General features: G+C 37.6%; 2 protein-coding genes across 2 annotated transcripts in view; both read right to left on the bottom strand.

The window, feature by feature from the left end:
- Nucleotides 1–10,682, bottom strand: part of ZC3H11A (zinc finger CCCH-type containing 11A) — a 29,940-nt gene extending 19,258 nt beyond the window's left edge. Inside the window, exons 1-7 of the mRNA XM_066362012.1 lie at nucleotides 10,546–10,682; nucleotides 9,638–9,757; nucleotides 4,019–4,142; nucleotides 2,019–2,222; nucleotides 1,775–1,891; nucleotides 1,432–1,512; nucleotides 509–619 (exon numbers count right to left, since the gene is read on the bottom strand). Of these exons, the coding sequence (XP_066218109.1) occupies nucleotides 509–619; nucleotides 1,432–1,512; nucleotides 1,775–1,891; nucleotides 2,019–2,222; nucleotides 4,019–4,142; nucleotides 9,638–9,757; nucleotides 10,546–10,599 (811 nt within the window). The 5' untranslated portion in view covers nucleotides 10,600–10,682. The remainder of the gene's footprint in view (nucleotides 1–508; nucleotides 620–1,431; nucleotides 1,513–1,774; nucleotides 1,892–2,018; nucleotides 2,223–4,018; nucleotides 4,143–9,637; nucleotides 9,758–10,545) is intronic.
- Nucleotides 10,683–12,322: 1,640 nt separating this feature from the next.
- Nucleotides 12,323–12,421, bottom strand: LOC136390896 (uncharacterized). Its single transcript, XM_066362013.1, has one exon. The coding sequence runs from the start codon at nucleotides 12,419–12,421 to the stop codon at nucleotides 12,323–12,325; it is 99 nt and encodes a 32-aa protein (XP_066218110.1).
- Nucleotides 12,422–13,006: the final 585 nt, after the last annotated feature.

The following is a 13,006-nucleotide window of genomic DNA, read 5'->3' on the forward strand; positions in this document are numbered from 1 at the left end:
TTCTCCAAAAATCAATAAAGTCTTAAAAAAATATCATAGTCCACTGCTAGCCAACTCTCCTATAACCTTTTATGCTCACTCCAGAAGAAGTGAGCTCTTCCTTCTAATTCTTTGTTGTCTGAATGGCACACACATTTAACTGTATCTTCATATTATAATTACTTGTATCACACATCCCTTACTAGATTCAAAACTATTAAGGGAAATATTTCTATAACTTAAAGGGTTTACTATAGTTCTTTATGCACAATAAGCAGACAATAGATTTAGTGAGTAGATACAAATAAACAGTAAATATAAAACTTAAATAGACATAATTGTGAGAACCACGTAAGAATTTCAACCTTTTTAATAGCAAATACACTAACTTCTCTTTTCATTCTCCTATCCAATCAACATACTGAACTCTTCCTGCAAATCCATCAAACACAAAAGGCAACAAGGATTTTGTTGTCCCAGTTATTTTAAAGTAGTAGCCTAATAATTCTATGGCCTACCTATACCTCACCTTGTTTGCAGGACAGAGTTACTGTCCTCACCACAGTCCGGACATTCTCTTTTTCAGGACCTGGAATGGGCTGAGGTTGGAGTAAAAGACTGGAAACTCCTGAAGAACCTTCTGAATAAAGCAAGCCAAAGAAGATCAAATTATTTAGGGAAAATAAAGCTATCAAAATCAAGAAATTTGACTTGTGACCAGGTAAGTCCAACACAGGTCACTGGACAATTTCAAGACAATCAGCTTCTCTGTTCCTGTTTGCCTACAGTGACATGGGGGTGCTGGAAGAAGTAGAGACAATCCCTTCTTCTTATCTTCTTTGTGCACAAATGTAAATAAAAAAAAATTGTTTTGAATGACTTAGGCACTCAATCTACTTTTATTTACCAATGATAACATTATTCTAAAGTTACCTTAGAAACACACCGTTAGGTGTGTCAATTCAATCTTTTTCATCTATATTCAATTACATGCAAAACACAACTCCAAGGTTCCTACAGAAAAAGCTTTACCAATAGGGTACTTAGAACCAACCACTTGATTCTCTCTAAATATTTTCATACTCTAATTTTTGGGGTTGGAAATATATAAATCAACTAGGCTGAGGCAAGAGCCAGAAGAAAGTCCTAGCAACTCTTAAGAATTGATCTACTACAAAATAAAGCATTTCCCCTTTTGATATGCTTTATTTCTGAAGATAATACGGTTCTTTTGGGTTCATTTATTACAGCGCTTAGCTATAATAGGAAATGAAACAGAGTTGCAATGAACTAAAAGAGCAACCAGGATTTAATTAAGGAAGTCTGTGTTTTACTTCAACGCAGCCACAGAAATCAAATTCATTCTGGCTGCTGCAAAGTGTCCTTATTATCAGAAGTGTCCCAATCATTCTCCTCTAGCAACATTCAGTGATCTGGTCAATGATGACTTACCACCTTGCTTCTTGGATTTTTCCTTCATTTTCTTTGACTTAATTTCCTCAAGAGTTTTTATTCCAAAATTCAAACATTCACCTAAGAAATGCAAATAGAAATCACATAAGGAACCAGCAACTTTTTCACCTTTGCCATTTTATTTGTACACAACAGGTGTTCAGACATTTTCTAAATAAATAAGAGGAAGTATGTGCGTGTATGTACAACAGGGGCAGAGAAGAGAGAGGTGGTGGTTACTGGGAACTATATAAATTTCAGAAGTATTTAAAATAGTGTGGACACATACAATAGTGCTGTAAGATTTATGAATGGGAACCAGCATCATACAGCCTCTTCTTACCTTGTTTTAAACTGACCCCAGGTTTCCGGGCAGAGGCCACTCGTAATCCATTATGAACTTCTGGAGTTGGTTGCAGGGTAGGTGTTTTGGTTTCATCACCTTCCTCAGAAAACTGATCTATAGCATTAACATTTAAGGCAAATTTATAATTAAAAACAGGCCTGGAGCTTTAATCTTGATTCTATCTAATTCACTAAGTGACCCTGCTCACTTAACTTGCTTTCAAGAAAGAACTAAAACCTACCATCATCATCTTCATCATCATCTGCAGCGTTGATTACAACTGGTGGATGTGTGGGGCTGGGTATGTTTTCAGAACTTTCTACTTTCATCACACCTCGCAGCTGAGGGGAGGGATTAGACTGGACAGACAATTTGTTCTGTTGAACTGTGAGCTGGCAAGCCTTCACTTCCTCTTCTGGTGACTCAGGCACAGTGGGCAACACAGCTACACATACAAAATTAGCCAAAAATTAAAAACAGAAGATATAATCCTAATTCATCAAAAATCCCTGACTACCTATAATAACTTTGGTGTATTTTCCTTATGAGAACTTATGTCTTTTTACTTAATTTCCCCATTTTCCCAATTAGGTTCTAAACTTCCAAGGAGGGAAATATGGCTTTTAGTTCATTACACTTCACCGTAAGTAAACATACTCAAAGTGGCCACTCAAAACAGAATAAACAGGAGGCTAGATGCATAGTGACTATAAATTCTAGACATATAATTTTAATATGATAGTTCTAGGCTTTATCTTCAACAAGAAGTACATTTTTTTTAATTTTTTATTTATTTATTCATTTTAGAGAGGAGAGGGAGAGACAGAGAAAGAGAGAGAGAGAGAAGGGGGGAGGAGCTGGAAGCATCAACTCCCATATGTGCCTTGACCAGGCAAGCCCAGGTTTTCGAACCGGCGACCTCAGCATTTCCAGGTCGACGCTTTATCCACTGTGCCACCACAGGTCAGGCCAACAAGAAGTACATTTTAAGAGACAGTAACTAACACTTGTGAGCCACCAGAAAGGAGTGAGGCTATTTTTTTCCCACTTAAATAAAGGTGACTAGGCCCTGGCCGGTTGGCTCAGCGGTAGAGCGTTGGCCTGGCGTGTGGGGGACCCGGGTTCGATTCCCGGCCAGGGCACACAGGAGAAGCGCCCATTTGCTCCCCCCCCCCCCCCTTCCTCTCTGTCTCTCTCTTCCCCTCCCGGAGCCAAGGCTCCATTGGAGCAAGGATGGCCCGGGCGCTGGGGATGGCTCCTTGGCCTCTGCCCCAGGCGCTAGAGTGGCTCTGGTCGCGGAAGAGTGACCCCCCCCCCCCCCGAGGGGCAGAGCATCGCCCCCTGGTGGGCAGAGCGTCCCCCCTGGTGGGCGTGCCGGGTGGATCCCGGTCGGGCGCATGCAGGAGTCTGTCTGACTGTCTCTCCCTGTTTCCAGCTTCAGAAAAATACAAAAAAAATAAAATAAAAAAAAATAATAAAGGTGACTATGTAGCCATTAAATTTTTAATTACACAGAAAATGTAGGTTTTAAATGGCTGATCATTCTACTAGAAAATTACTTTAAAAGAGACTTTGGAAATAAGTATTAGCTTTTGGTGGAGCGTAAATTTTATTTTAGATTGGTTTATAGCAGTGTTAGCAAACTTTTTCTATAAAAGGCTGGACAGCAAATATAGGTTCTTTAGATCTCTGTCTCAATTATTTAACTCTGCAGCAACAGCACAAATTTGGCCACAGAAAATATGAAAATGAATGGGCATGGCTTCATGCCAATAACATTTTTATTTCATAAAACAGGTAGAGGAACCAATTTGCCAAACCTTGCCCCAGAGAATCAAGTTTCTTCAAAAATTTCTTTGGGTCTGACAAGAGAATTGGAATGCAATACGCGATAGTAATCTAAATAAGTGTTTTTCAAGTGCTGGTCTGCCAGAAATTTCATCCTGGTATGTAAGAGTTAATTACACTAATATTGTATGAAGAGACTGATCTAACCTATAAGGCCAAGAAACACTTATGAGGCAACATGGCTTTTGGCAAGTTTTTAACTGTGATTCTGATACTTAGGGTTTATAATGGTATATAAACCACTTAACCTTAATAAAGTTCAGTTCCTTCTTCTGTAAGGAGTAATACTACCCTCACAACAGTAAAAGGAAACAAGCATATAAAGTACTTTCTACAATACGCATAGGTGTTCATTATGTACTAATTATTCTTTTAAAATTAAAAATATCTCACTTTTGCTTGGAGGTAGAAAAAGACCTTCAACATAGCGTCCTCTGTTGTGATGGAAAGCGCAGTTTAGTTTTTGACATCCCACTGGTTGATTTTCCCAATAACAAGGAATCTCACTGCGTTTTTTCTGTAAGAAGGAGAGAAAAACATTGATTTGTGTTCCAATTACTTATGCACTCCTTGGTTGATTCATCTATGTTTCCTGACCAGGGAATTGAACTGTAACCTTAGTGTACTGGGATGACACTCCAACCAACTGAGCTAACCAGCCAGAGCTATTCGATCTGTGGAACACTTACTGGATTTAGTGTCTAAATGAAAAGCAATACACAAACAATTAAAACAACTTGGAAAATAGAAATAAATGCCTGCTATGCTATTTTCCAAAGAGAATCACTTATTCTGGTAAAGATTTTCTTTTATTATTGGCTACTGGCAATGTTTAAATGCTCTGTATTTTATTTATTGATTTTACAGAAAGAGGAGGGTACAGGGACAAGAAGTAGTTGTTTCACTTTAGTCGTTCACTGGTTGCTCCTCATATGTACCTTGACCAGGCAAGCCCAGGGATTCAAACCAGTGACCTCAGCATTCCAGATCGGTGCTCTATCGACTATACCACCACAGGCCAGGCTGGTACAGAATTCTTTTAGTTAAAAAATGTAAATGTGGCCCTGGCCGGTTGGCTCAGCGGTAGAGCGTCGGCCTAGCGTGCGGAGGACCCGGGTTCGATTCCCGGCCAGGGCACATAGGAGAAGCGCCCATTTGCTTCTCCACCCCTCCGCCGCGCTTTCCTCTCTGTCTCTCTCTTCCCCTCCCGCAGCCAAGGCTCCATTGGAGCAAAGATGGCCCGGGCGCTGGGCATGGCTCTGTGGCCTCTGCCTCAGGCGCTAGAGTGGCTCTGGTCGCAATATGGCGACGCCCAGGATGGGCAGAGCATCGCCCCCTGGGGGGCAGAGCACCGCCCCTGGTGGGTGTGCCGGGTGGATCCCGGTCGGGCGCATGCGGGAGTCTGTCTGACTGTCTCTCCCTGTTTCCAGCTTCAGAAAAATGAAAAATAAAAAAAATTTAAAAAAAAAAAAAAAAAAAATGTAAATGTGTAGATGCACACTTAAAGGAAAGGTATTTTGTATAATTCTGTACATTTCATATTTAGCAACATATCTTCCATAGTAACATTCTCCAACATGGTTATTTCCCTAAATTTTTAATAGGTATACAGCACATGGACCAAAGGTATACACAGTTAGGCTCCTACATCCTTGTGGTCACAATATTTTTATCAACTGATCAATATATAACCTTGTCTTATGTGTTTGTGTTTAAAGGTATCTTATTTAATATAAGGTCTACTGGAAAGTTCTGTCCATTTCTATCACAAGTTGCGACACGTAAGTATATGTTTATTTGGCGCATGTGTGCCTCTCTATTTTTATCACTTAATGTATACATACTGACGTAGCAAATTAACTAAAACAAAGTTGATTCACGATAGTTTTATGTGTGAAGCGATAGTGTACCCATGGCTACTGATAAAGTTCATTTACGCCACTGTAATTTTTATGAATTTCAACAAGGAAGAAATGCTACAGAAGCATGTCTGTCGCATCCACCATATTCCCCGGACTTAGCACCCTCTGACTATCACTTGTTTTTGTCCTTACAAAATTTTTTGAAGGGCAAAAAATTCAAAAATGAAGAAGATATCAAACAAGCACTGGTTCAATTTTTCGCATCAAAAGATAAAACATTTTTCAAAAATGGGATATATAAATTGCCCTCACGCTGGCAAGAAATCATTAATAATAATGGCAATTATATTATTTAATAAAGTTTATTGATGGTAAGAAAAATTTGTATTTTGTTTTATTCCAAAAACGGACAGAACTTTCCAGAAGACCTTATATATATCTCGTTGATTCATTAATATTGAACTCCAGGCCAACAGTACAACTCACAGTTAAATCAAGCTTTATCTATTACACAGATTTTCTTTCCTGTGCTTTGGAATATTATACAGTATTGCAAGTAAACAAATTTGCAAATCTGGAACCCCTGAATAAAAAGTGACTATATATATAAAAGGAGTTTACAGTAAAAAGGCTCTTTTCCATTCCTGTTCCCACCTCCATAGCCACTGTTGTTAGATTTCTCCTTTATACTTTGATTTTTAAAATGCACATGCAAGTGAAAATAAATACTAATTCCTCCCCCCCTTTTTAAAAATAGCAGCATATTACACACTTTATTCTGTCCCTTATTTTTTCACTGATAATATATCCTGATCTTTCCATATCAACTTAAGTAGTTTCCTCTTTAAAATTTTTTAATAGCTGTCCAGCATACCATTGCATAAATGTAGTAAAAGTTATCTTAAATGAAGATTAAGTTGTTTCATATATTTTACTAATACAAATTATGCCACAAAGAGTAATTCTGCACCTATCTCATTTTGCACCTGAGACACAGATGTAATGGCAGTTTTGTAAGATGCAGCCAAATAAGCTTCTGTTCAGAAAAGTTATTAAAGCAGCCCTAAAACTGCTATCCTTAGACATGTCTGCTTGCAACACTGGCTCTGGGTGGAATGTGGAAACTTGGCACTCAGAATGTGCCTAGACTGTGTAAATATAGCTTATGCTGAACACTGCCATCCTTCTGGGAGTCTGGAGTTTGGTAAGCACTAGCGAGAGCAGGGGTCCCCAAACTATGGCCCGCGGGCCACATGCGGCCCCCTGAGGTCATTTATCCGGCCCCTGCCGCACTTCTGGAAGGGGCACCTCTTTCATTGGTGGTCAGTGAGAGGAGTATAGTTCCCATTTAAATACTGGTCAGTTTGTTGATTTAAATTTACTTGTTCTTTATTTTAAATATTGTATTTGTTCCCGTTTTGTTTTTTTTTTACTTTAAAATAAGATATGTGCAGTGTGCATAGGGATTTGTTCATAGTTTTTTTTATAGTCCGGCCCTCCAATGGTCTGAGGGACAGTGAACTGGCCCCCTGTGTAAAAAGTTTGGGGACCCCTGAGCTAGAGGGTGCCTAGATAATTTGCCCCAATAAAAACTTTGGTCTCTTATGAGACTTCCTGGGCAGAAGCATCACACAAACTGCTGTATTTTCATGCCTGGGGGAAGTGTTCGCTCTGTGTGATGTGACCTCTCATGGGAAGGAGAGATCATCAAGAAAATCACAAATGGATTCCTCCAGACTCTGCCTGTGTCCTTTTCTCTTAGGCTCAGAAAGTGTATCTTTACTATATCACTGTAATAAATCTTAGCCAGGAATACAACTATATGCTGAGTTCCATGAGTTCCTCTAGAGACTCTCTAAATATAGATCTTCTTAGAGACCCTGACACAACTTTCCTAGCAGTTGTGCCAATTTAAACTCTGCCAGCAGGTTTACACCATGACTTCTCAAAAGTTACAGAGTATTCCTTTCTCTCAATTTTAGTGAATTCCCTATTTGGAAGACAAGCAGTACAGAAGACCATTATGAGACTATAAATCTGGAACCAAAGCTAGAATAGCTGGATGAGCCCAGGCATACAAACTGCTATTTAGTCTCTTCCTTCATACCTCACCCCTCCACAATTCAGGTCAAAGTCATTAGGTAAGGCTAAGAGGGGTAGGCATTCAGACTGGGAAACAGAAGGGGACATGGCCCAGAGCAGGATGTTAGACCCTGACTGAGATAAGGAAGGTGTCTACATGACAAGCTGGGACTGGCTTAGGGTTTCAGAACCCATGCAGAATTAGTAGGCCTTTGCATAGGAGGATGGCCTCCATAAAAGGCCTACAGTGTTGGAGCCTGGGCAGAGTGAACAAGGCAAGCAAAACTTCTGTGCAGAAGGGATCCCAATGTAGGCTGAGGAAAATGTACTCATCCAGAGTCCAGAATGTGGATCCAGGACCAAGCAGGGTGAGAAAGGCAGGGTCTTCCTAAGTGGGGATGTGGTGCAGAGTTAGAATAAATGAGACTGAGCACCTCACATAGGAGGGCTGCCCAAAACAGAGTATCAGAGCCCAAGGGTGTGAAAAGGACATCCAAGAGGGGCACAGAGAGCTCCAGAACAGGATGTTGAGGTCCAAGCAAGGTGAGGAAAGAGTCCTCATGGTGAAGCAAGGAGCGAGGCCTGGAACAGGGTATTGGCATCAAAACAAGGTGAGAAATGTTCCTATGGAGAAGCAGCCTTATGTGTGATGTCAGAACCTGAGAAAGGAAGAGGCTTGGGATACAATATTGGTTTAAACAACTAGAGGAGTGACCAAATAAATAATATTAAGGACAATGAGAACTAAGTTTCTCACTTTCAGAAACAAGAGTGACAAGTACAAAAAAGGAGAAGCCCATAGAGTTGATGAACTGGAGGCTTCTATATGAACCCACATTTTCAATACATAAGCATAAAGTACTAAAGATGTAAATATGTGTATGTATACACATTTATATATTCCCTTCTTCTGGCCACTGTAAACCTAGAAACAGTAAACTCCAGGAGCTGCTCAAATCTTACTTTCATATCCTTTTCACTAAAAGGAACTGGAGCTCCTTGGAAATATGGTTGATTCCAGGGCTAGAAGAGGAAAAGTACAGAATGAGCCTAGAACATCTTACTGAGCCAGAAAGCAAAGAGGTGTTCAAAGGACACAAAACCAGCTTGAAGGGCTCTTAATGGCCAGATCTAAGTCTATTTGAGGATAAAATATAATGATAGTAATGGAATGGAGTACAAGACCCTGAATAAAATAGGAAACCACAAGTTTGCACAAATAAACCACTGAAAAAGATGAAAGTCTGATGAGAAATGAGATATTTACAGGGTCTCAAAGTACCTCTCCATAAAAAAATACTACAAAAAAGAAAAACTTTACAGTGAAGGCAATCTGTAAATACTACCTTAATGAAGTGATCAAAGTCAACATCACCAGTAATGGAATAATAAAAAGTGTATGCCACCTAATAATGGTATGCAATGAGAAGAGTATCGCCTCTGTGATATCCCTGCCAAAGATATAAAACCTAAATTTAGTCGTGAGGAAATCAGACTAACCCCAACTGAGGGACATTCTACAAAATAACTGACCTGCAACTACCAAAAACGTCAACACCACTGAAAGGCAAGCAAAGATTGAGCAACTGTTCTGACCAAAGGTGACTGAAGAGTCATGACAACTATATACAACACCTGATTTTAGACACACTCCTTCTGTAATAAAGAACATTACTAGTAAAATGGCAAAACTATAGTCAGATCTGAGCATTAAATGATGGTAATGCATCAATGTTAATTTTCTAATTTTAAAGGTTGTATTATGATTATATAGGAGAATGCCCTTCTTATTTGTAGAAAATACTCATGAAAATACTATATTTAGAGGGTATAGGGAATGTCACTAATTTACTCCCAAATGTCTTAGAAAAAAAGTCTTATATTGTACTTCAACTTTCCTCTTAAGTTTGAGACTACTTAAAATAAACAAAGAAATGCAAATACTCCCCAAACAGACATAGATAACTTTTTAACTCACATGTTATACAAAATATAATTTCCCCTTAACATCTTTTATTGGCCCACCATGACACCAGACCACTTATTATAATACAAATTCAAAACTCACATCAATCTCCATGTGCCGAAACCTGCAAACCTGTCGAAAACAGCGTCCTTCTTGCCATAACGTACAAACAGTTTCATTTCCTAGTGCAGCTTCACAGTGACGGAATGGACAGCTGTCACCCTGTAAACAAAAAGAATAATACAGAAAAGAATTCTGATACCAAAATAGATCCCAAGAAAATGTTCATTATAACAGTTTCCTGGCATCTAGACAAACACAAAGTAGTAAGGAGAGATAGGCAAGACAGAAGACAACTGAAACAGGATAATCAAAACAATCAGAGGTCAACAAACTTACAATTTTCTACAACCTATTTCCTGATAGTACCCTTCATATTCTCTAACAACATGAATGACGCAAGCTGAGAGATGACATAAGATGAATAAGACAAGTGGGAGTATTACTCTCTAAAAATACATTGTACAGTTCATCTTCAATTCTTTCATATATCTCAACTTGTGTAATCAGCTTTTGATGGAAAATCAGAAAGGAAGTTAAAAGATTAGGATTTAAGTATAATTCTATGCTTCACTCTATCCTTTATACAATGATATTATCAAATGCTACTATTGTGCAAACTGCTATTTAAGATAAGGGCTTTGTTCAAAACTGTTCACTGTAAACACCGAACCAGGATGATTTAAGTAAAGTTTTTGTAATAATATGTGCATTTATTGAATTAAGTCATAAAGGAACAGAAAATTGCAGATTAATCTAAATGGAGGTCCAGTAAAATCAAGCAGGAAACCAATTCACAAAGAAAAAGAAAAAAAGCCACAAAAGTACCGTATGTTTAGAAGATGGCTTTAGTATTCAGCAGGAAAACAACTTAGTATACTGAAAACATCTTATCCAATTTTATTAAGTAAATCATAGAAAGAACTGATTTTAGAGTCTGCAATTCTTACTTTGGTACATGTAGAATAGAAAAAAAAATAGCAGTCTTCTCCTTGATTGGGCATGCTGGGTAGATCCTGAGACCAGAAGTGGCTTCTTGAAAACAAGCCACTGCTTCTTCAAAGTGAGGACCAGCTTCAAGCCCTCTTGAAATGGACTTAATCTTCCAAAAGACAACTCAATCACAGAAATCGCCTTTAAAATGTAATCCTAAAGTGAGTAAACAAGGAATTAAAGTATTTCAGGTAAATTCTTTCAACTTCCTCCTCCCAATCATATTACTAATAAAATCACATGGTTAAAATCAAATTTTAATAGTATTACTATGTATCTGCCTACACAGACCATTGTAAACATTCTGATTAATATTTTATTCTTATGAGATATTGTACATTCTCATCTAAAATGTAAACTTTTTTTGTTGTTTTGTTTTTGTTAGTGGGGAGGGGGGGTAGGAAGCATCAACTCCTATATGTGCCTTGACCTGGCAATCCCAGGGTTTCAAACTGGCGACCTCAGCTATTTTTGTTTTTAAAGGCAAAACCCAAAGGTCTATTGAGGAAGGATGCATTAAACTGTTGTACATCCATATAAAGGTACACTGTGTAGTGATTAAAAAAAAGATGAGGCAGAAATGGGTATGAACTGGAACTATGTTGTGATAACAGGTGCTTCTCTCTGAGGAGATGTAATCACAGGGAGATTTTACCTTGGCTACATTGTTTTTACTTTACAATGCGCATTTATTATCAAAAAGGGGAGGTGGTGTCTCTACCCCCAAACCAAAAGCTTATAAGCAATTACAAGAAAAAAAATGTCTTGACAATGTCAAAATTCTTACTGATCTAGGAAAATTATGCCTTAAGTTACAAAAATGTTTACTTCTTAAATGAGGAAAAAACCATTTCCACACTTACATTAGCTGGTTGCTCTCAACAGGAACATCTGTGTCTTCACTGAGTTCCAATCTACCACGCCTGTAGGTCGAACCAACACTCAATCCATGAATTAATAATAATGAGGCAGAAAGAATTTTCTTCCTCACATTGCCAAGGAAACCTCTCAGCCACAATTCAAACACAGGTTGTGTTTTTAAAACATCTCCCAACTACTGGGAGAGTAAGTCCATTCGAATAACCTTTGTCAGACTGGAGACAGCTAGGGCTAGTTATCTCCTCAAAAGTTAAAAAAAAAAAAAAAAAAAAAAAAAATAGAAAAAGAAAAAGAAAAAACAAACCAAAAAAGTTCATTTAAAAAATGAACTTGAGATTCAAAGGATTCTTTTTAAAAAATCCATCTTCCATAGCCGAACAATATAATTTAAAAAGAAAAAAAGAAAGAAAAAATAAAAAGAACACCAAAATTCAATAAGATCCAATTTCTGGTCTTCAAGATTTCTTCACCTATTAAGAAAAAAACAGAAACCTTCCCCCATCTTTATTATATGTATAATAAAAGCATACTTGTATGTAAAAATATAAAGTGTTTTATGTACATAATATTCATATATACTAACTGGCTTATACACACACACATACACACACACACATACACACAAATGTGTAGAAATAAAACATCTGGGTAAGTTTTCCCTTTTAAAATACAATACAAAAGCCTTTAGATTTGGGTTCATTATAAAAGTAGTGAACTTACTCTTATACCAAAGTATCATGAAGTATATAAATGTCACACAAAATTTTCCCAGCCCACAAAGTAAAGATGAAGGGAAATCCTTACACATATATCAATGTGTAAAGTATAGATGTTTGTATACCATCTTTTCCATCTTCAGGGAGTGTTTAACCAAAAAAGATAGAAATGGATAGTTATAGAGTAACTACAGAGTGGTACAGCAAGCTGTAGAAGGCAAAGCAGCATTGCAGCCATACTGAACTGGCACTGTCAAAATACAGAAAGCTTCTAGTTAAGGGAAGATTTTTTTTTTCTTTTATACCAACACCAGTGTCAACTGGCATGACATTCAATATTGATTGGCCCTGCAAAGGCTTGCTTATGCAGCCTAGTTTCAAATTCTTTACTACTGATGGCTACAACTAAAGATGTTGTAATTATCCATTTACTCCAGTTAGTAAAAGGGTAAACTTTTGAAGTTGAAATTTTATTCCACAATGGTACATTTACCATTTAAGAATTAAAAAAAAAATTTTTTTTGATACATAGAAATGAATTCTAAATTTTGAAACCAGCCCAGTAACAAAGCAATTTTGATTCTCATGTAATAGACACTACATTATTTCTAGGCTAAATCTTGCCAAAATACTATCCAAGACAAAACTAAAATCAAAACTTAAAAAAAAGTGGACACCTTTTACTCACACTTAATACTAGTCAATTTTCCAGGAAATTTTTGGGCAGGGAATATCCCCAAATCTAAAATGAAAAAAAGGAAAAATTGGGATCTTACATTAGTTATTCAGTCTGAAACTTTTAACAGACTTTTATTAAAAGTCA

This window comes from Saccopteryx leptura, chromosome 2, assembly GCF_036850995.1.
Source record: "Saccopteryx leptura isolate mSacLep1 chromosome 2, mSacLep1_pri_phased_curated, whole genome shotgun sequence".
Classification (NCBI taxonomy): domain Eukaryota; kingdom Metazoa; phylum Chordata; class Mammalia; order Chiroptera; family Emballonuridae; genus Saccopteryx; species Saccopteryx leptura.